The sequence below is a fragment of the Oenanthe melanoleuca genome, chromosome 9 (assembly GCF_029582105.1).
Source record: "Oenanthe melanoleuca isolate GR-GAL-2019-014 chromosome 9, OMel1.0, whole genome shotgun sequence".
Taxonomy (NCBI): domain Eukaryota; kingdom Metazoa; phylum Chordata; class Aves; order Passeriformes; family Muscicapidae; genus Oenanthe; species Oenanthe melanoleuca.
The window spans coordinates 4,662,108-4,683,608 of NC_079343.1; the positions used below are offsets into that span (position 1 = coordinate 4,662,108).

At 51.2% G+C, this 21,501-nt stretch overlaps 2 protein-coding genes across 2 annotated transcripts; both read left to right on the forward strand.

Moving 5' to 3' along the window:
* Positions 1-83: 83 nt before the first annotated feature.
* Positions 84-9,407, forward strand: TBCCD1 (TBCC domain containing 1). The gene is made up of 7 exons (XM_056499249.1): positions 84-440; positions 514-663; positions 1,820-2,186; positions 3,134-3,320; positions 4,383-4,880; positions 7,924-8,099; positions 8,655-9,407. The coding sequence occupies exons 1-6, from the start codon at positions 105-107 to the stop codon at positions 8,051-8,053; spliced, it is 1,668 nt and encodes a 555-aa protein (XP_056355224.1). The 5' UTR covers positions 84-104; the 3' UTR covers positions 8,054-8,099; positions 8,655-9,407.
* A 1,137-nt stretch (positions 9,408-10,544) lies between these two features.
* CRYGS (crystallin gamma S) lies at positions 10,545-16,745 on the forward strand. Its single transcript, XM_056499252.1, has 3 exons — positions 10,545-10,928; positions 14,742-14,984; positions 16,417-16,745. The coding sequence occupies exons 1-3, from the start codon at positions 10,908-10,910 to the stop codon at positions 16,687-16,689; spliced, it is 537 nt and encodes a 178-aa protein (XP_056355227.1). The 5' UTR covers positions 10,545-10,907; the 3' UTR covers positions 16,690-16,745.
* The last annotated feature ends 4,756 nt before the right edge of the window (positions 16,746-21,501 follow it).

Below are 21,501 nucleotides of genomic sequence, written 5' to 3' on the forward strand. Positions count from 1 at the left end.
TCCCGCCCCCGCGCTGGCGGCGGCAGCCAATGGGCGGCGGCTCCCGCCGGGAGGGAAGGGCCGTCTCTATGGTGCCCGCGGCGGAACCCGGAAGTGCGGCGGCCATGGCGGCGGGGCCGGTGCGGCTGTGGGTGCGCACGGAGCCGTTCCTGGTGGGAGCGCTCCCGGCCCCGCCGCCCGCCCGCCTCACCCCGCACTACCTCCGCAAGACGGCCGCCTACGCCCGCGCGCGGGCGGAGCAGGGCTGCTTCCCGCGGCTGCGCTGGCCCTGCTGGCGGCACATCGCCTGCGGGAAGCTGCAGCTGAGCCGCGACATCGCCTGGCTCTACTTCGAGCTCTTCCGCGGCCTCCTGGGGCCCGCCCCGCCGCTCCGCCTGCGCTGGGCCGAGGCTGCGGCTGCCTGCGCTAACGCCGAGGAGCTGGAGCGGGAGCGGAGCAAGGTAAGAGCCCGGGCAGGGGCCCCAGCCCGCCCCAAGGGCCCAGCCTGACTGTCTGTCTCTCCCTGCTCTGCAGCTCTCCGTGGACACTCTGCAGTTCCTGCTCTTCCTGTACGTGCAGCAGCTCCACAATGTCTCCCTGCGGCGCTCTCTGCTCGGGGACGAGTGGCCCAGCCCCAGGACCAAGTCTCCCAGCCTGCCTGGGAAAGCGGCCGGCGGCAATAAGGTACTCGGGGTTCCTCGCTCTGCAGAACTGCCTTGAGCAGGGTTGGTTTATTCCTCTGAGGGTTTCACCTCTAGCAAAGCGTGAGCAAGGGTCCAGCTGCAGAATTCCTGTTCCTCAGTTGTGTTTTCCATGAGACTTTCTTGGAGTCCAAAGCCGACTGAGTATTCCCTAGGAGTCTTGGCAAGTCTCTTTTTAAGAAGCAACAGCCTTTTTGCTTATTAATCAAGCAGGAGACTCTCCTCATGCTCATGGTGCCTTTCCCATGGTCCAGTGGAGTTTTGAAGCCTAGGGGGTTCCTTGGCATCACCTTCTGTTTCTGAGAGGGGAGTTGGTTGTTCAGCTGTAGATCAGCCACGTGGAAATGCTGTTTCCTTTTGGTATCCTGCCAGGTATTTAGGAAGGAGTGAGTTGGATGTGTCCAGTGGGCAGCTCTCTGTGGGAGAATGGATTACAATTTGCAGCCCTATGTAAGGCCATGCAAGCCTCTGGAGTTCTGGCACAGATGTGCTTTTGTGGGCAGGATGAGCTGGTGAAAAGTAGTTTGGGGCAAGCAGGAATCATTTAAAATAGGAGCTGAGTAACTTTATCCTGAAATGTTGAACAAAAGTGGTGAGGACAAAGTGAAATCACAGTTGTGTGTTCCTTCAGCAAAACTCAGCTTTGTGAAGCTCTGCCAGAATTCCATTCTCCTGCTTGTTTTGGGCTGGAGTGCTTTAGAATTTGGAATAAGGATTCTTTCAGAGGGTTTGGTTTATTTGTGCACTGGCTGTGGAGAAATGTTCCTCTGCTTTTTATCCTGGAAGGCAACAGGGAATTGGGCTGCAGGGATTTTCCAATGGAGCAGCTCCAAGACCTTGAGTGTCAGCTATTGATTTGCTTCCTCCCTTTAAATACCAGCAGCAGCAGTGGCCTGGATTTGTGTAGGACTGTAGGAAAACTGGTGCTGCTCTCTAGAAGGACAGATTTGGTACTTGAGTTGGAATAAAATTTTTATTTTTTTGGGGGGAGGTGTGTTTCCTGTGGGAGAGCAGAGCAGCAGGAGTGAGCAGGATTGTGGTTTTCATTCTTCTAGAAGGGTTCTAAGCAGGGATTTGTACATATGATGTTCATGGAGCTTGAAGAACTCACCTCTTTGCATCTTTTCCTGACCCTCCAGAACTGGAACGACCAGGAGCACCTTGCCTTTGTTCAGAGCCACCTCTTGGATATGTTGGAGCTGCTGTTGGAACCAGAGCAGCTCTCAGCCTCTTCCCATTCCAGCTGCAGCAGCCTGGTGTCCTTTGAAGCTGTGTGTGCTCTCAGCTTCCTGCTGGAGGGCACTGTCAGCAATTCTGGCACTGTGCTGCCCCTCCACGAGCTGGCCCTCAGGCAGCCCTGCCATGGCCACAATGGCTATTCCAAGGTGACCAGAGCCTTCTCCCTGCCCAAGCTGGAGAGCTGGCTGCGCTCCTCCCTCACCCCCAATCCCTTGGGAATGACTGTCTGCCTCAAAGCTGGGAAGAAGCTGGCATGGGCACAGCAAGGTGGGAAAAACTGCTGGGAAGTTGTTCTTAGGAAGGCAGAAATATGGGGGAAATGGGGGGAAATGAAAGAAAAGGAAGGCAGAAATATGGAGGAAATGGGAATATGCAGTGGGAAAGGGGAATATGTGAGCAAAATAAAAATACATAGAAGTTTACAGAAGTGTGGTAAGTAGGAGTGTGGAAAAACAGAAGCAGAAGTATACAGGAATGTAGAAACATGTATAAATAGAAGTACAAAAGCATAGAGGAATGAAAAACAAAGTGAAAAACACAGAAATAAATTTAGAAATGCAGAAATACTTATATATACATATATATATATATATAAGTATTAGAAATAAAATTTAGGAAAAAAAAAACAAAACCAAACCCAGAAATGGGAACTTGGCTTCTGTTGCTGACCAGGGATCTGGCAGTGGGGTGGGACCTGGTCTAGGTTTTCTTGTCCCCAGTCCAGCCCCTCTCCTTCAGGGACATGGCAGTGGAACAAAGACACTTTTCTCTCTTATGATAAGTAGTTTAACTCAGTGTTTTGTTTCTCTGACTGCATGATTGTAAGAGGGGTAGTGGGTTAGAAAGATGGGCTTAAGGATTGTGTCCTAGAGGGAGCATTTCCCTTTTAAAACACACAATTCCTGCTTAAAACTTGCCCTCAGGATCTTCTTGCTAAGCTGAGTCTTGTGTTCAGGAACAGGCTTGTGGAACCTGAGATTCTTTGCTGGCTGGAGGTTGTGGGAGGCTCTGATTGCCCCTAAGTAATCTTGAAGTGGTTTTGGTCCTTCAGTATCTCTCAGTTTCTGAGATTTCTGGTGCCTTGTGCTGCTGATGCCCAGGAGGCATCAAGGGTGGTGTGACTGCTGTGGGAAGTACCATCCCTTAAACTTTGGGGCTGATTATTTTCCTGAGGGATTGCTGGACCCAGAACTTTTGTGGGCTTTGTTTTGCAGTGGAAGGAACGAGCAGGAGAGCCAAGATTGCCTGCAGTGCCAGGGTGGTGCCAGAGGTGTCCCCCATGGTGATCATGAGCCAGGTGTACAGGCAGACCCTGGCCAAGAGCTCAGACACTCTGGTGGGGGCTCACATCAGAATCCATCGCTGCAGCGAGTCCTTCATCTACCTCCTGTCCCCTCTGCGGTGAGTCTGGGGTCTGCTGGGGCACAGCTGGGCTCCTGGCTGACCAGGAGTGTGTCCTGGGGGCCCTGAGGCCAGTGGGATCCTGGGGGGCATTAGGAGCAGCATTCCCAGTAGGTCAGGGATTGATCTTACCCCTCTGCTCAGCCCTGTGAGGCTGTGTTCAGATCTGGGTTCCACAGGAGGGACAAGGAGCCCCTGAGAGGGTCCAGTGGATGGTACAGAGATGATGAAAGGACTGGAGCATCTCCCTGACAAGGAAAGGCTGAGGGAGCTGGGCCTGGTTAGTCTGGAGAGGACCCCATTGATCCATAGAGATCTCCAGGGGGTGCCAGAGGGTGGTGCCAGTGACAGGATAAGGAGCAATGGCCATAAGCTAAAACACAGCAAGTTTCACCTGAACATGAGGAAGAGCTTCCTTCCACTGAGGGTGGCAGAGCACTGCAGCAGCTGCCCAGGGAGAACATGGGGACATTCCAAACCCACCTGGACATGTTCCTGTGTCACCTGCTGCAGGTGACCTTGCCTTGGACTTGATGGAGGTTCCTTCCTGCTGCAGTTATGTTGAGACAGACTGGACTGACACCATCATCAGTCTTTAATTAACAGCTTTTTATGCTTTCTTTCAGTGGGCTTCTCTCAGACAACTCTGATTCCTTTTCTTACAGGCAGCTCCACACAGCATTGACTCCTTCCTTCTCTCTGCAAGTTTTCTTCTTCCTTCTGCATGACTGGCTAACTCCAACCTGTCCCTGATCCAGCCACCCAACCCTGTCTGTCCCTCACACAGCATCTTCTTACCTTGTCTGTCCCTTGCAGGACCACACATCCCTTCCTCTTCACAGCACAGCCAGCAGACTCTGGATCTCAAGCTCCAGCTGCATTTACAATTTTCTAGCTAGCCCACTCTTTTATAACACCCATCCTCACTGGGCAGCAAGGCTGTCCCCACTCCTCAGCAATCAGTACAGCTGTAACCCATTGAGGAAAATTGCCTTCTGCACTATCCTTACAAACCATCTCCCCACACCTTCCAGCCCTAATGCTTCTGTATTTCTTTGGCAGATCTGTGACCATCGAGAAGTGCAGGAACAGCACCTTTGTCCTGGGCCCTGTGGAGATGTCAGTCCACGTGCAGAGCTGTGACAACATCAAGGTCATGGTGGTTTGCCATCGCTTGTCCCTTTCGTCCACCAGCGGCTGCACTTTCCACACGCTCACACCCACGCAGCCCCTCATCCTCTCAGGGAACCAGGCAGTCAGCTTTGCCCCTTTCCACACCCATTATCCCATGCTGGAGGACCACATGGCTCAGGTGGGCTTGGCCACTCTGCCAAACTACTGGGACAGCCCCATGCTGGTGTGCAGGGACAGCGGTGACACGAGCGTCTTCCGGCTGCTGCCCCCCTCAGACTTCTACACCTTTGTGATTCCCTTCAAGATGGAAGGAGACACCACAGAGACCCCAGGGGGGCTCCCCCAGGAGTACCAGGAGGTGCTGAGCCAGCGGGAGCAGAAGGTGCAGGTGTGGCAGCGCATGGTGAAGGAGGCAGGGCTGAGCAGGTGAGTGCCCCCCAGGAAGGGCACGTGGACAGAGGGCTCTTGGATGGGCTTCCACAGAAATCCTGGAAGGATGGGTTGGGCTGTGTGAGCCATGTCTTGCAGGCCAGTCCTAGAGCATTAGTAATTAGCAATTCTGGGGTTCTGTTTGGTGAGGTGAGAAGAGTAATGCTCATAGGCATAGATCTGAGTTGTAGAATCCCAAAATTTTTTGGGTTGGAAGGGACCATAAAGCTCATCCTGTTCCACTCCCTGCTGTGGAACACCTTCCACTGTACCAGGCTGTTCCAGTCTCTGTCCAATCTGGCCTTGAACAGTTCAGGGATGGGGCAGCTTCTCTGGGCAACCTGTGCCAGGCCTCACCACTCTCAGAGGGAAGAATTTCTTCCCAACATCCCATCCATCCATGCCCTCTGGCAGTGGGAAGCCATTCCCCCTTATCTGTCCTTCCATCCCTTGTCCATAGTCCCTCTCCAGCTCTTCTGGATCTCCTTTGGGCACTGGAAGGGGCTCTGAGGTCTCCCTGGAGCCTTCTCTGGGTGAACATCCCCAGCTCTCCCAGCCTGGCTCCAGAGCAGAGGTGCTCCAGCCCCTAGCACACCTCTGTGGCCTCTCTGGATTCCAACAGTGGTTCATCCTTGTACCTTATACCTTATTGTACAAGGATACTTTATGCTGGGTATCCCAGAGCTGAAGGCAGCTCTGCAGGTGGGGCCTCACCAAGTGGAGTGAAGGGGGACAATCCCCTCCCTTGCTCCTGCTGCTCCTGAGGAGGTGCTTTCTCATGGTTGTGAGACTCCAGGAAAAGCATTCCCAGATAGTGCCAAGGTGGGGGATCCACCCTGGCAGTGGATTGGGCCAGGGCTGGGTGTGCACCCTGAGCTGCCTGGGGTCCCTGTTAGCCCAACCTTCACCTTGGGATTGAAGCTGGAAATGGCTGTCCCAGCCCTTCCTGAGGTGAGCTGGGACTGGGCATGTGGATCATTGCAGCACTCACCTTGTGGGCATGGCTTTTAAATTTCTCTGGAGCAGATCACATGGATTCAATCCTCTGCCCAGCTTCCTTGGCAAGCACAAAATGGGGATAAAACCCCATTTCAAACATCTCTTGTTCTCCCAGGGCTGTTGCTTCCCACCACAGTTTTGGGAAGGTGTTTGGTCAGCACCTTCCTGTGAAAGAATTGTGAGGAAATAGGGATGATGTGCTTAGATTTGCCATCATCTGCTGCAGTCAGAGGAGGCAAGAGCTCACTGCTTATTCCATAAAAGGTGGGGGGGAACTCTGGCAAGTTTAGAAGCTTGTTGAAAAGAAACTGGGCAGCTGACAGTGGAAAATGTCTGTTGTCTCCTGCAGGCAGGGAAACAAGGAGGTAGACAAATAGGAAGCTTAGAGCAAACAGGATATCAGGCTTGTAGAAAGAAAAAACTGCTGTGCTCAAGCAGGGAGGTGAAAGAGAGTGTTAGATATAAGAAGACATCTTTCAAGAAGTTGAAGTTGTCTGATTGAGGAAAGTGGGGCAAAAAAAAGAATGTAAATCCTGCCAGGCTGAAAGTAAAACCACCATAAGACAGGACCAAGGAGACAGCTTGAGGAACAACTTGCAAAAGCATAAAATCCTGTTTATTCATTTTCTGAGCGTATCAGACAGAAAGTCTTTCAGGGTCAGAAGCAGATCAAGGTAGAGAAAAAGCTCTTGGAGAAGATAAATCCACAAGGGAAGAAAGAAGTGGCTGCCTTTGTGTTCAGTGGGGAGGAATTTGGGTTAGTTTGTGTCCCAGAACACTGCTTTTTGGGGAGTGGCTCAAATGGAAGAGAACATACAGACAGCAGCCTTGACTTGAAAAAAGGATGTGGATACATTTGTCTGAGGGTGAGTGGGACAAAACTGAATGGAATGGCCTGAACTGGAAGGGACCTTAAAAACCCAGCCCCTGCCATGGGCAGGGACACCTTCCTCTATCCCAGGTTGATCCAAGCCCTGTCCAGCCTGACCTTGGACACTTCCAGGGATCCAGGGGCAGCCACAGCTTCGCTGGGCACTTTATCTCAGGGCCTCAACACCCTGACAGGGAGGAATTCCTTCCCAATATCCCATCTGACCCTGCTCTCTGGCAGTTTGAAGCCATTCCCCCTTGTGCTGTCACTGCAGGCTCTTGGAAAGAGTCTCTCTCCATGTTTTTTTGTAGCTCCTTCAGGTACTGGAGGGCCACAATGATTTCACCCCAAAGCTTTTCTTCTCCAGGCTGAACAATTCCAAATCTCTCAGCCTTTCCTTAGAGGAGGGGTGCTCTATCCCTGTGATCAGCTTTGTGGTCTCCCCTGGAGCTGGTTTCCTGCTTTTCTCAGTACAGAATGGGGTCAGCACATCAAATTAGGAATGGGTTCAAAGCAAACTCACATAAAATCTCCAGAATACTGAAAAATGTTCATGTTCCATTTTTGTTCAGAAATGAATTGTGTGAACTCCTTGAAGAAGTCCATCAGGAGCTACTCAAGACCTGTGCCACCTTTGGCTTAAGAAATATCAGATGTGGGCTGATCCCAGAGTGCTGGGATGCTGTTCTGGAGATGCTTTTGTGCATCTGACCAGTGCCAGTTAGCCTGAGCTGAGTGGCCCACCCTGCTGGGGTTGCCTAAAATACCTCAAAAGTTCAATGAGCAAGAATTATGTGAGGTGTGTTTATAGGTGCATTTTTTCCCTGATCTCCAAACTCTCTGGTGCTGTCAGAACAGAATTTCATGTCTTTAGTGTTTAAGTACTGATTGCTAATATTGCTTTTCTCCCTTTTCAGACAGTTTTTCTGCTTTCCCTGAGGGTAAAGGGGAGGCAGCTCTGGAGCAGGGTGGGATGGGGAATTTTGTGTGACTTCTCCAACTCCTCCAGGTTCTGCCTTTGGGGTTTCATTATCATCACATTCACTTGGTTAAAGCTTTTTCTGGTTGTCTCTGCAAGATTCAGGAACCAAGCTTGGCTCTTCCTGATAACTAGTACTTTAAATAAATGTGATTTTTTTCCATATTTCCCTGCTGATGTTTCTGTTTCAGGGCTGAGAGGAAACAGTTCCAGTCAGTGGTAGAAAACAAATTCTATGAGTGGCTGGTTCAGACAGGGAACCGGCAGCAGCTGGACAGCCTGGTCCCTCCTGCCACGGGCTCCAAGCAGGCAGCAGGGTGACATTCCTGGGCAGGACAACATTCCTGGGCAGCAGAAGCAAAGGGAGGTGAGTAAAAGGCCTCCTCCTCTTCCTTCTTCTCTCCCCCCAAGAATTGTCCCATGTTTGTGTGCACAGGCAAGGCAGAGGTAGGAAAAGCAGGAGCCTGTTGAGTAAGTGTTCTCACAAGAGCTTGGCATTTGGGTTTAGTTCTTACTTTCCTGTGAAAATCCATTTTCAGCTGCAATCTGTGTCCTCAGCAGTGCCTTGTTGTCAAGTTTGATTTGTTGGAGGCATCTGTAAGGCAGATGTGCATATTGCACATAATGTGATATAAAAGTGATTGGAATAGCTGCTCTTTCAAAGAAACTGTACTGATGTCTACCCATCTCTTTGCTAAAGAGAGTTGAGTGAGACTTTGGGTAATTCTTAAAATGAGACTTTGGATAATTCCCACTCTTCTCAAGCAGAAGTGGTTTAGGAGCTGGAAACCTGCACTTTGTGTTCTTCTGCCATGGCATCTTTCAAACCATTAGAAAATAGTTTTATTTTTGATTTAGCCTTTGAACTCCTTTTTCTTTGCTGGTATTAGAAATAAAATTGTCTCATTTTATTTTGCTCTAGAGCTCTGGGAGCAGGCAGTGATGCCCTCAGCCCAGTTCTCATGAAGACTTTGTGGCCATCCCACCTGCACCCATTGGATCTGACACCCAGCCCTGGTGTGGATTGGACTGCCCAGCTCCTGTAGGATTCCTGCCTTCCCAGGAATGTGCTGCAGCCATCCTGCTGGTGTCTGAGAGGTGCCTGGCACTGGGGGAAGATGAAGTGTGCCTTGTTCAGAGCTTCACCCCAGTTAGAATCCAGCACACCAGGTTCCCTGGGACAAAGCTGGATGCAGGCTCTGGGCATCACCTGCATCCTCATGGTACAAACAAGTGGTGCTGTTTTTATAAATGTGAAGAAGAAATGTTTAATTTTTTTATTAATTAAATCCAACAGGGCTTTTTTATATGAAGATAGCACTTTTTGAAGATTAATCTTTGTATATAGTTGCATCGTTTTGACAAATGTCAATAAACCAGACTGTTGGATAAACCTGGCACATGTCTTGGGGAAGGGGTTTTACCTGAACAGTTGGTCTTGGAGAGACATATTCTTTATATTAATGAAAAGTGAAGCTGTCAGAGAGAGAAGCTTCTAATTTATGAGAAAAGGGGGAAAAAAAAAATAATATATATAAGTCCTGCCAAGCTGAAAGTAAAACTCCTGTAAACTTCAGCCATGGAGCTGAAGGTTTTGAAGGCTGCCCTGGCATGAGGTTTGGGTACAAGCCCTATTCCTATCTCTCATAATTTTCATAAAGATTATCAGCTTGAATAAGCTCCATTCTTGTGTGCTGGTGGGGTGTGTTTGGGGACGTGCTCATAGCTGAGCACCTAAATAAGCTTGGAAAATAGGCAAAGGCATTGCATGGATGAGTGGAGGCAGCAGCTGGTGGTGCCTAGGGAAGAGCCATCCAAGCTGAGAGTGAGGGGAAGGCACTGTGCTCTGGAGGCTGCACAGCCTCAGAATTCCTCTGAAGGTCTCCCTTGGCTCCTGGGCAGGCAGGTGAGGTGAGTTTGTTATATTTATTCTATTTCTGTAAGATGAGTTTATTGTATTTAACCAACCTCCAAAGGAGGGATGTGCAAAGTGACCACAGCTTTGAGCTGTGAACCTGCTGATAGAACCCAGCTTGTGCTTGGACTCTGATCTTCAGGAATTAAAAATGAAATCAATCCAAGTGGCCTCAGTGAGAGCCACAGCTCTGGGTGCTTCAAGGCTCCTAAAATGGGAAGAGGAGCAGCTGCTGAGTGTGTGTGCCCCGGGCTCTCCCATCTGCCTGCATTTACAGAGCTGCTGTTGCAAGAGTGCTTGTCCTGACAGATTTGAAAGAGGGGCTGCGTGTTTCGGGCGCTGCTGTGCCAAATTCGTGTCCCTTTGTCTCACTAAGCCTTTGGGCTGGGGCACTGAATAGCTGCAGAGGTGGTTTTTCATAATGCACTGGCGGGGGGGTGGCTGTGGAAGCCGGTGATCCTCGGCCTCCCCGCTCCGAGGGCTGCAGTGTGGCCGAAGGGAAAAACCTGCTCCAACCTCAGGTGCTGGGCTGAGAGCTGGGAGTTGGACTTGTGACACTTGCAGAGACAGCCAGAGATCTGAGCATCGTTTGATGTGTGAAATCACTCATTTTGTTGGGAGTGGGGTGGTGGCCACACATCCTTTCCTTCTCTCTCAGGAGGTGTTTGGAGCAGTGTAGCTCCAGCTGAGGGTGTCCCAGGAAAATCTGCAGCCTCTTTGCTGCACAGATGTTTCCATTGAGAGCTTTCAATGCAGATCTGGTCTTTGCAAGCCTCTGGTGTCTGCTCTGAGCACTTGTTTATCGTTCCTTAACTGCATCCTTCACTGCACTGGGACATGCCCTGATGAATATCATGTGCTCTCCTTACAAATGGGGTGGGTCTCTAAGAGCCAAGGAGGATTCCTTCTTGTTTAACAAGCTTGGAAGGGAGGGAGCAGCCAAATTACCACCCGTCCTCCCGGGCTTGGCAGGGGGGCTGCGTGTTTTGAGTGCATTTGGCAGAGTTTTGGTGTTCTGACTCAGCAAACGGTAACAAAGGGAGGATGGCGAAGCCTTCCTTTATTCCATAATCCTGTTTGCTTTTCTGGAAATCGGCTATAGCCTCAGAATCACTGACTCAATTTTTGGATCCCATTCTCATGACAAAGCGGCTGTCTGGTTTAAAACAAGCCCGTTATAAAAAGGGCACCTCGGATCCTGGCTGTTTGTAACAGCTGCTGACGTTCCTCCGGCACAGGGGAGCTTGGCTGGAACGGAAAATGTCCAGAGCTGGAACCAAGGTAAGTTTATTTGCAGTGTATTCATGATTTTGGCTAAAAGTGCACAATTTCACAGGGATGAATTGTGGGGAAACTTTGTTTTCTTTGTTAGGGTGTGGGATGGGGGATATGCTTGAAATCCCTCCTCACGTGGAGGGAAGCTGGAGCTGAGCCCTCCCAAGGATTTTCCCAGCTTTTGGCTGGTTCCTCTAGGTGTGGCTCTGCCAGAGGATGGAGTCAAGCACAGTGACTGGTGAGGAGGCATTTTGGAATGGTTCTAAATCTAAATGAGCAGGGTCTGATGCCTTGTAAATCGGGGTGGAGGGGGCTGGGAATGGCTGTGCTTGCAGAGTGCAGTCTCACGGAGGGCTCCCTTGGAGCTTTGGGACAGCAGAGCTGCCACATCCCTTTGCTGTGCTGAGACAGAAGGAGTCCAGGATGATGGCCATGGCACCGAAGGGAACAGTGCTCCCTGAGGGATGCACACTGCCGGGATTCGGTGCAATCGGCAGGGATGAAAATTTGGAGAAGGAGGTAGGTTGGGAAGCCCAGCTTCAGCTGGAGTGCATCTCAGGTGGGGATCCAGCTCCTCAGGCTTGGCTTTAGCAGAGCTGAGCTGTTTGATCCCACAGAACTTGTGCTGGGTCTGGGACTGGGCAGGGAGAAACAGCTGGGAAAGGAAAGAAGGGTGAGGAATCCGGCCAGTGTCCTTTATGGAATGTCAAACACTCTGTGGGGCTGCAGGGACAGCTTCATCTGGGTTTGGTTTTGGGCTGGGTTCCTTTCAGCCTGTGGAGGCTGTGAGACCCAGGGCTTTGGAGGCACTGGGCAATGCCATGGCTCTTCCATGTCCTTCAGCTCCGTGGCTCTCAGGGGCTGGGCTGCTGCTCTGGGAAGCCGAGGAGGATGTGCTGGTGGCTCCCAGATCCCACGTGCAAACTTTCTGTACCTGAGCCTGAGAAAGGTGCTGGGGAGTTACAACAGCTCCATCCTTGTGTCTCCTGTCAGCTTGGAAAGCCTTGAGCACATTCTGCCTTTCCCCTGCCAAAAGCTGTGTAGCACGGGGAATATTGCTGCTGTGGGGCAGCAAGATGGTCAGGAGGAGTTATCTCCTGTTTCTCTGTGCTGTGCTCTTGTTTAGCACATTCCAGGGAGAAGAAAAGGGCAATGTAGGGATTTAAACAATTTCTCACAATCCTGGTGAGTGATCCGCCCTGGAAAGGGATCACTGCTGACAGAGGAGGCACTACTGGATATTTTTTATGAGTTTTTTTCTAGCTAAGCTTATGTTGAAAAGAAATATGCGGTAACTCAGGTTAGGTGACTAAAGTGAGAGTTTTACATTCCTGCAAGGAAGATCTGCTCTGGCAAACGTGGTATGTGCCTGTAAACCCCAAAAGGCAAGGTTTGGGCAGGGAGAGGTTAACAGGGGAGTGCTGGGAGCAGAGCTCCTGGAGGGTTTGGCTGAAGGAGGGTGAATTCCCTGCAAGTGAGAGGGGACAGCAACAAGGCTGCAAATCTGGACTTGGAATCTGTAATTATTTTATGGGTGAAAACATTAAGCTACTCTGTTGGTGCCCAAATCTATGCAGGAAAGGTGGGGAGAGAAGGTCTGAAATGAGCTGAGGGTGTGTCTGAAGGGCTGTGCTAGAGAATGGGTGGGCAGGATCCCTTAAATTCTGAGATTAGACCAAGAGCAGCACTTTGGTTGGACACAGTTCTATAGGAACAGCCATATCCTTAATGTACCTTTGGATTTCTTTGGCTTTGTGGTTTTGTAAGTACAGGCAAAATGCCCCCCTGGAAACATCAGGAAGCTTTGCTCCATTTTGATTGTGTAAGGCTGGGTGGGGAAGGAACTCTGAATCCCAGAGTGGTTTGGGTTGGAAAGGACCTTGAAGCCCATCCAGTTCCAGCCCTTCCATGGGCAGGGACACCTTCCACTATCCCAGGTTGCTCAAAGCCCCATCCAACCTGGCCTTGAGCTCTTCCAGGTTTCTTCTGCCCATAAAGCAGATCCACACTTCAAGAAGAGGGTGACTGGTGCTGCATGACTGCCAAACTCAGCCAGCAGAGCTTTCAGTGCTGCCTTCGAGTCAGGCTGGCAGGTTTTTGGGTGATACCTTTAGGGATAATGATCCAGAAGCAGGATCTGTAAAAGGCAGCAGGAAGACCTGGCCAGCATGGTTAACTGGCCAAGAGTGGGAAAACAGGAAAACATTTCAGTGCTCTCCTTTCACAGCCTTTTTTCACTGCTGGAAAGGTCAGAGTGATTCCCAGCTCTCTGCTGAAGGTGGGAAGAGTTTGCTTAGGATGTTAGGAGACAGGTTGTTTTGTGTGCACCTTTCATGATGGCAGATCAGTCCTTGAAATTAAGAGGAAAATAACATTATCCTAATAAATGTTAAATAACAGGCCACAAAAATCAAGAGCATGAATCCTCTGGCATGATCAGTCTGACTCCGCAGATCCCTTGGTCAGGCTGGTGGGACAAACTGAGCAACCACCTCCAGGAAAACTCTGGCTAATTTAATTTTTAGCACAAAACAAGTTATTAAAAATAAAAAGTGAGTGAGTTGTTCTGGATTTGGGTTGAAACATTGATTTTTTAAGAGCAGGGAGGTTGCATCCATACAAAGCACTGTAGGTGTAGTACAGCTGGTGAGGATGTATCTTAATAGTCAAACTATGGGGGAAAAAATGGGAAAAATGGATTTTGGAACACTACATGTTGGGTGTGGCCAGAAAGATTCTCTCTAGACCAAGTGGTGTTGTGAGCAAGCAAGGGATGTGGTCAAGATAGACATGATGGTTTGGGAGTCCTCTTGGAGAAGAGCAATGTTTGATAAGTAGTTGTCACCTGGGAGGACCTAAAAATGGGGCTGGAGAAAGGACTGGTCTGGTCTAGGGCTTGGCAATATTTCCACAGAGGGATTTTTGAGGAAAGCTGGGTCTCCTCTCCAAGGCTGGCTGGGTGGGTGATGCCTCTGGTGGGAGGAATGGGATTCACTCATCAGCTCCCATTTCAAGCCAGGTTGTGATCAAGGAAGAAGTGCTTTGGGGCCAGCAGCCTGGCTGTAGAGCAGCTCTTGAGAAAGAAATGTGGGGAAATGATGGATTGTGAATTTGTCAGAGGTTTTGTGGACTTGCAGCAACCAAAGCAGAACAAGTCAGCTGCAAATATAATCCTTGGATATCCATAAAACTGCTACCCACCATGCACATGGAATTCTCCCTTAGTTTCTCCTGGCATGGGCAAAGCTTGTGGAATGTCCACCTTTGGGCAGTGAGTTTTGAGAAAGGAAGTTTTGGGTTGTTCAAGTGGGAACAAGGATGGGCTGGAAGACGTGACCTGGGAGGAAAGTGACTTCTCCACTGGTAAAGATCTCGCTGCAAACTCTTGGTGAGTCAATCTAAAGGAAATCATGGAATCATGAAGGCTGGAAAAGCCCTCTAAAGGCATCAAATGCAACTACCCACCCATGTCCCCAGAAACCTGCTTTATGCATTCCATTGGCTTCTTGTAGCTCTCTGACCATGATTTAGTAACTGCTGATCTAGAGAAGGCGGGAGGGAATTGTTTTCATAGTGTTCTGCTGGAAAAAGGACAGGGACTTCTCTGTGGGAGTGTGGGGCTGGACTGGGACAGAACAAAGGTCTGGGTAGGGCAGAACACTGGTGGCAGCTGGAGGCACTGGGGCCAGAGAGGTGAATTAGTGTGACTGACTGCAGTTGGTCCTTGGTGATTCCTGATATCTGGAGGGCTCTGCTTTTAGACATTTCCTGCCATGATGTGGCTGGATGAACAACTTCCCCTGTCTCTTCTCATTTCAGGTCACCTTCTATGAAGACAAGAACTTCCTGGGCCGCTACTACGAGTGCGACAGCGACTGCCCCGATTTCCACAGCTACCTGAGCCGCTGCAACTCCATCCGCGTGGATGGGGGCACCTGGGTGGCCTACGAGAGGCCCAACTACGCTGGCAACATGTACGTGCTGACCCACGGGGAGTACCCCGACTACCACCACTGGATGGGCCTCAACGACCGCCTGGGCTCCTGCAAGTACATCCAGATCGTAGGTGTCACCCCGTGCAGGGGATGCTGTCCTGTCACACAGCCTGGGAGGGTGGGGCACGGTGCTCATCATCCTGGGGAGCCACAGAGGGGCTTTGCTCTGGGAGCAGCAGGGTGTGTGGTGTGGGGACAAGGTGAATCTCTCCCAGTCTGGATTGCAGTGGGAAAAAGCAGATCCCTTGGAGGGTGGGTGAGTTTTCATAGGAGCAGCAGTGTGGTTTGCATCAGCATGTTCCTTTAGGGATTTCAGAGCTTCAAAGCTTGCCCCTCACCTTTTCTCTGGTGTGTAACCAACTGATCCAACAGTGGAATGTAGGTTTTGCAGGAACATTTGGAATGAGGGGCAGTTTCCTCTCTAGCAAGCCAGGACTCCCTTCTGATACAGGGGACTGAATCTTTGTCACCAAACCCCTCTGGGCATGGGGAGACCAAGCCCTGGAGTGCCCAGAAGCAGGAGGGATGCCTGGAGCCCTCCTTGGAGCAGCCTGGTGCCTCCTGGTATTAGGAGAGCACAGGAGGTGTGCTCATCCCCTCCTGACTGATGATGGGGAGAAGGGAACAGAGGGAATGATCCTTTTAGGAAGCCTGTGGGGAGAAGCATCCTTTAAAACTGTGGATGAAGTGTGGATTGGTGCTGCTGCTCCTGCTGAGGTTTTGCCACTAGTGGGGCAGATTGGTGATCCACGGGTTGCTGGCTTGGAGCACAGCTGTGAATTCCCACTCCATGGAGCAGATCCCACAAAAAAACTGAGAATGAGTTTTGGTTTTCTGGGAATCTAACTCCTCTCTGAGCCTGTTTGAGCTGGGTCTAAATCCCTTTTCATGGAGCAGGGGGAGTGTCCAGCCCGTTCAGATCACTGATCTGGCTTAAGACATGGAGTGAGATGTAAGAGCAGCACAGCTTCCTCCACCTGGACAAAATGTGGGAGCCTTATCCTGCACATCCACCTGGTATCTCCACAGCAGCACAGAGCCAGCAGCTCATTAAAGTCCTCCCAGCCCAGAGCAGAGACCACAGGAGGGGGTCTGGCTCTCTGATGCTCACATGGAGCAATCCTGGTGCTGCTGACCCATCCTTACCCTGCCTTCCTCCCCACGGTGGGGTGTGAGCTGGAGCTGCTCTGCACCTGATGCTCTGTTCAGTCTGCCCCAGCTGCTTCTCCCTGTGCTTTTGGAGGCTGATGTGAGATTCCAGCCCTGTCCTGGTGCTAACTCTGCCCCTGTGTCCGAGCTGGGATATATCAGAGCTCCATCCCACGCTCTGGTAAAGTCACCAGAGAAGCTGTGGCTGCCCCAAATGTCCAAGGCTGGGTTAGATGGGGCTTGGATGAACCTGTGGGAGGTAGAACTGAATGAGCTTTAAATCCCTTCCAACCCAAACCATTCCACGACTCTATGATTTTATTTTTAATTTTTTTTTTTTTTTTTTCCAGCCGAGCGGAGGCCGAGGCCACATCCAGGTGTTCGAGAAGGGAGATTTTGGCGGGCAGATGTTCGAAGCCACCGAAGACTGCCCCTCCATCATGGAGGAGTGGCACATGCGTGAGGTGCACGCCTGCAGGGTGCTGGAGGGCGTCTGGGTGTTCTACGAGCACCCCAACTACCGGGGCCGGCAGTACGTGCTGCCCAAGGGGGAGTACCGCAAGCCCGTGGAGTGGGGCGCGGCCAGCCCCGCCGTCCAGTCCTTCCGCAGCATCTCCGAGTGACCAGCCCCGCCACAGGGCTGACACACCCCCCCAATAAAGCAACTGACTCGCTCAGCTCCGCCTGGTCCTGCTTATTCCCGGGGTTTGCGTGCCGGGGGGAGATGGGGTGGAGCGGTGCTTTCTCTGCGTGAAACATCCCCTGTCCCCATCCTCATCCCCGCTGCTCCTGTAGGAAAAGCCATCCCGAGTGCTGGGGAGCCTGGCAGCCCAGTGTGAGCGAGGGATCCCGCTGCTTAAACTGGGGCTGGGCACCGCTGGAAGCAGGGCTGGGTGTGGGATAGAGGCGGTGAGTGCCTCTGGGAGGGGGCTGCTGGGTGGTCCTGCCAGGAAAATTAATCCACAAACACCAGAGGTTTATGTCCAAAACGGAGACAGAGGAGTCCTTTCTGCTTTAGTCGAGTAAAGGGAGAGGCCATGGGGCATTCCCCTGGGATCTCTCAGATTTTTGGAGGACGCAGCCTCCTTTTATCCTAATTACCTGGCCACATTTCCCTCTCTTTCCCCACTGGCTGAGGTACTTGAGAGGCACAGACTTCCCAGAACACCTGATACCTGAGATTCCCCTCTAATGTATAACCCTCCCTTTTAATTTTTAATTCTTATAGAATTCATGGTTTTTCCCCATTGCTTCTTTCATCTTCCAATATCCAGTTTCATTTACCTGTGTACCTACAGTTTGTTTGTAAAGGCAAACATCTTTTCCCATTCATCAATCAGTGGAATCCATCTCATTGTTTATCTCTCAGTACTGACTTTACCTACCAGCAGACCCACAGCTTATTTGTAAAGAAAAATCCGACTTTCCTCTCAATCCTGAAGGGCAGGAAGAGCTCCTTGCACACCTGGGCTCCCAGTTAGCCCAGTTAGCCACCAGGAACATCCCATTTTGCCCGGTGCTGCCGGAGGAGGGGCAGGTCCCAGGCACAGCCTCCCGGGCACGAATAACTGATGGCTGGGCACTCTTCCCCTGAGACCCCCGGGGACCTGCAGCAGCTCGCACACGGAGCCGAGGGGCTTGGGGACAAAGCAGAGCCCTCCCAGCCGTGCCCTGCAGTCTCCTCCCGTTGATGTATGAGGTTATTACAGAGCAGAGAGCCAGAGCGATGCTGGTCGAGCCACGGGACTGCCACCTCCCGGGAAAGCTGCTGCCGGTGGGGAAAGGGGGCAGCTCCAGCCCCCTGGACTTCCCCCAGCACAAAAATGAGGTGAAGAGTCGCCTTTTCCTTCTTCCTCTCCCTCCTCTCCCTGCTGTCCCTCCCTGCCCCATTCCAGCCTTTCCCTGCAAAGGGTGATGCATCTTCACCCACTCCTATCCCTCCTCCACTCCTCTCCATCACAGACCAGCAGGATGCTGATGATCCAGCAGCATGGTTGGGTTTCACTGTATTTCCCCCCATACTATGTCTCCAGGACTAACCAGCCCTCAGCTCCTGCTCCCTTTTCCCCCCTGGCTCCTGGCAAAGCTCTCCAAGGGCAGCAGCTCGAGCACAGCCTGGCTCTTGGTTTTTTTGACAGTGAGCCTGCTGCTGACCCTGTTGTGGATGGAAAATCTCCTGTAGGTAGGCAAGCTCCACCCTGTGCATTTCCAGCCATCTCCCACCCTGATTTTGGGGAATGTCACCCTGTCCCCATCCCACATGCCTTGCACTGGATGGGTTTGGGATGCTCCAGCTCTGTGGCTGCTGGTATGCATCCACCCCAGAGCACTGGAGGAGCCAGACCTGGATCTGCTTTGCCCTTAAGGTGACATTTTCCCATGTCCTGCCAATTATTCCAAGTCTTACCCTTTCTCCTTGTCCTCCAGGCTCTTTCCCTTGGGTGAATGTTGTGTCCTCAGCATTTGCAACCGACACAAATAACAATAAACTGCTACTTGGGTGTTTTTTCTATCATTAGTTTTTAATTTTATTGTTATTCCAGATGACTTTTTCCATTTTTCCCTTGCCACAGCAGCACAAGGAGCAGGGAGCCTGTGGAGATGAGCGGGGAGTGCAGCAATGCAAGCCCAGCCGTGCTGATGCTGGTTTTTCCTTGACAGCTAATTTCCATTTCCCAGTATCAGGGGGTCTGCTCCAGTAATTGGCATGCAGATTGTGTCCAGTGGGCCTGTTAGACACGAGCAAAGGCTCTGCTGCTTGGAATAAGCCAACCCCAGGCTGATGGATGGGGTGTAAGGAGGTCGTGGGGAGAGAGAATATCCAGATGCCCGTGTGCACACCTACAAAATTCCCCATTCTGTGCCCTCCCCCCATCCTGACTTTCTTTATCCAGCAAACTCTAATATATCATATTTCATTGAGACAAATCCTGCTCCATTTCTCTCTCTTTCCCTGTTTCCCTCTAAGGGAAATGTGATGGAACCTGCTCCTGGATTTAATGAGAAGATGGTGTGGTGTAGCAGGAATTAAAGTGGTGCTGTGCTTCATTAGCAGTTGGGAATCACAAGGAGCAGACCAAGATGTTAATTACACTTTGGGAATTAATTGGTATAAGGCATTTCTCTCCTCCATCATCCATTATCTGGTGGGTGTGTGAGGACTTCTGGAAGCAGAGACCTCCAGGCAAGTGTCTGTCTGTCTGTCCCCCCTCCTCAGCCTGCCCAGCACCAGCCAGACTGAGGGTCACTGGCTGGTTTGGAAATTTTGAAGTCACCTTCATTTCCATCCCCTGGCTGGTTTGGAAATTTTGAAGTCACCTTCATTTCCATCCCCTTGGTGCTCAAGGTCTTGTTGTAATTCTTCCCTCCTTTCCTTCCTGTGTCAGTCTCCTCCAAAATTTTTCTCCAGCTGCTGGGGAAAGCAGGTCTGGATGGGATGGGGCAATGGTGGGAGGTGGCACTGTGCTGAAGGAGGAAAAAACATCCCCCTCAGAGCTGATCCCTGACATCCTGGTCCTTTTTCCTGCTCCTTGACCTGTCCTTGCTGGTGCATCCCTTCCCTCCAGCTCTGGAGAGCCTCAATCTGCCCCTGCAGCATCTCTGCTGCTGAAATCTCCCCAATTCTCCAAGGTTAGCAGTCTCCAGTTTCTTCCCTTTTCCACCTTGGGTTCAGCCTGATAAAATGCAAAAGCTGCTAAAAAGTTGAGGGGAGTGTTATTTTGCCAGAGGACAGAAATTATGTGCTTGGAAATGAATATTCCTCTGAATACTGCCAATTTTTTCCTTTCCTGGTGGTGGCCCAGCGTGGGGCAGGGATGTCACTGTGATGGAGCAGCCCCAGTGGGACACTCAAACTCAACCCCACCCTCCCAAATTGCTCCCAGGCCCTGACAGTGGGACTCAGCCACCACAGCCAGCCCAGGCTCCCATTTTCCCTCCTTTTCCTGAGGTTCTCAGGGCTTTGTGGGTCTTCCCTTGGCATTGCTGATGGTATCAGCACCTTGATGCACCTTTGTTCTGCCAGCAAAGATCACTCCTGAGTGAGAGCCACTGTCCCTTCCCTCCCACACCTGGGAGGGCTCCAAAGGTGTGTGGATGTGGCACTTAGGGATGGAGATGTGGCAAACCAGAGCAATTCAAGGCCCCTTTGCTAGGAGCTAAAAAAAACCCTAATGTTTTCAAAACTCCAAAATTAATGGATGGAGAAAGGAGATGTTCAGTCCTTTTGTTTAAACTTTCTTGATTTTAGATCTTGGTTATCAGTTTAGGGGTGGGTTTGGCAGTGCTGGGGGAACAACTGGTGATTTTAGAGGACTTTTCCAACCTAAACAATTCTATAAATCTGTGATTTCACAATTCCATGATTCTGTGAATCTGATTCTGTGATTCTATGCTTCCATGTTTCTGTGACTCAGGGCAGCACTCCATTGCCACCTGCTTCCCTTGGAGCCCTGCCACTTCAGATCCTGCATTTCCCACTGTCTGCTCACTGAACCCCAGTCCCTGAATCAGGGATTCATCCTCCACCTCAACCCCTGCCTGGGCAGTCTGAAAGCCCTCCCAGTGACTGCAGCCCACACCTTGGTTTTGGAAAAACACTTTCCAGTGTTGTTTTTCCCTCTGTTTTATTTGTGAGTCCCCTGTTGGCCCTGGCTGAGCTGTGGTTTCAGGATGCTCCTTCCATCCTGCTGTGGGGAAATTGTGGCCCCAATCTGGGTGCAAAGCTTTGGAGCTGGTTTGTGTCTCTCACACACGGGTATTCTGGAGACTCCAGCAGTGTCTGGCCACTGTCACACACATCCTGTCACCCAGAGGTGTCTGTGAGTGGTGCCGTGGGAAGGAGCTGCCTCTCCAGCATGTGTGTACGGGCTCGAGGGATGCTGGCACCCAAACGGGGCTCTGAGATCCCCCAAAATTGCGGAGGAAAGGAGAAGAGAGAAAGAGGAAGAGGGCACTTGGCAGGGCGCCATCCTTGCCTTTGCCAGAGCCCAGCAGAGGGCAATAGAAGCAAATGGAAGAGACGAGACCTTGCGAGGGATGTGCTACACGAGCCGATTCCCAGGCAGAGCGACCTGGAAGCGCAGGGATGTGCAGGAGGATGTTCAGGCAGAGGGAATGTGCGCTGTGCAGGGAGCAGGGCTGGGGGGATGCTGAAGGAGGTCGGAGCAAAACACAGCAATCCAAGGTTATTTTGGTAGGAGTTAAAGCAGAACGATGCTTTCCTAATTCCTAAATCCATCGCTTTGGGGTTGGATGGAGAAGGAAAAGGAAATATTTAACCCTTTTGTTTAAACCTTCTGGATTTCAGGTTAGTTTTCCTGAAAAGTACTGCATGGCTGATCACATCCAGTGGATGATGCTGGGAGGAAAGGCTCTGAGAATTCCCAGTCCCGATTATATTCCACCTGGGTAACTGTGACAGAGCCCAGCTCAGT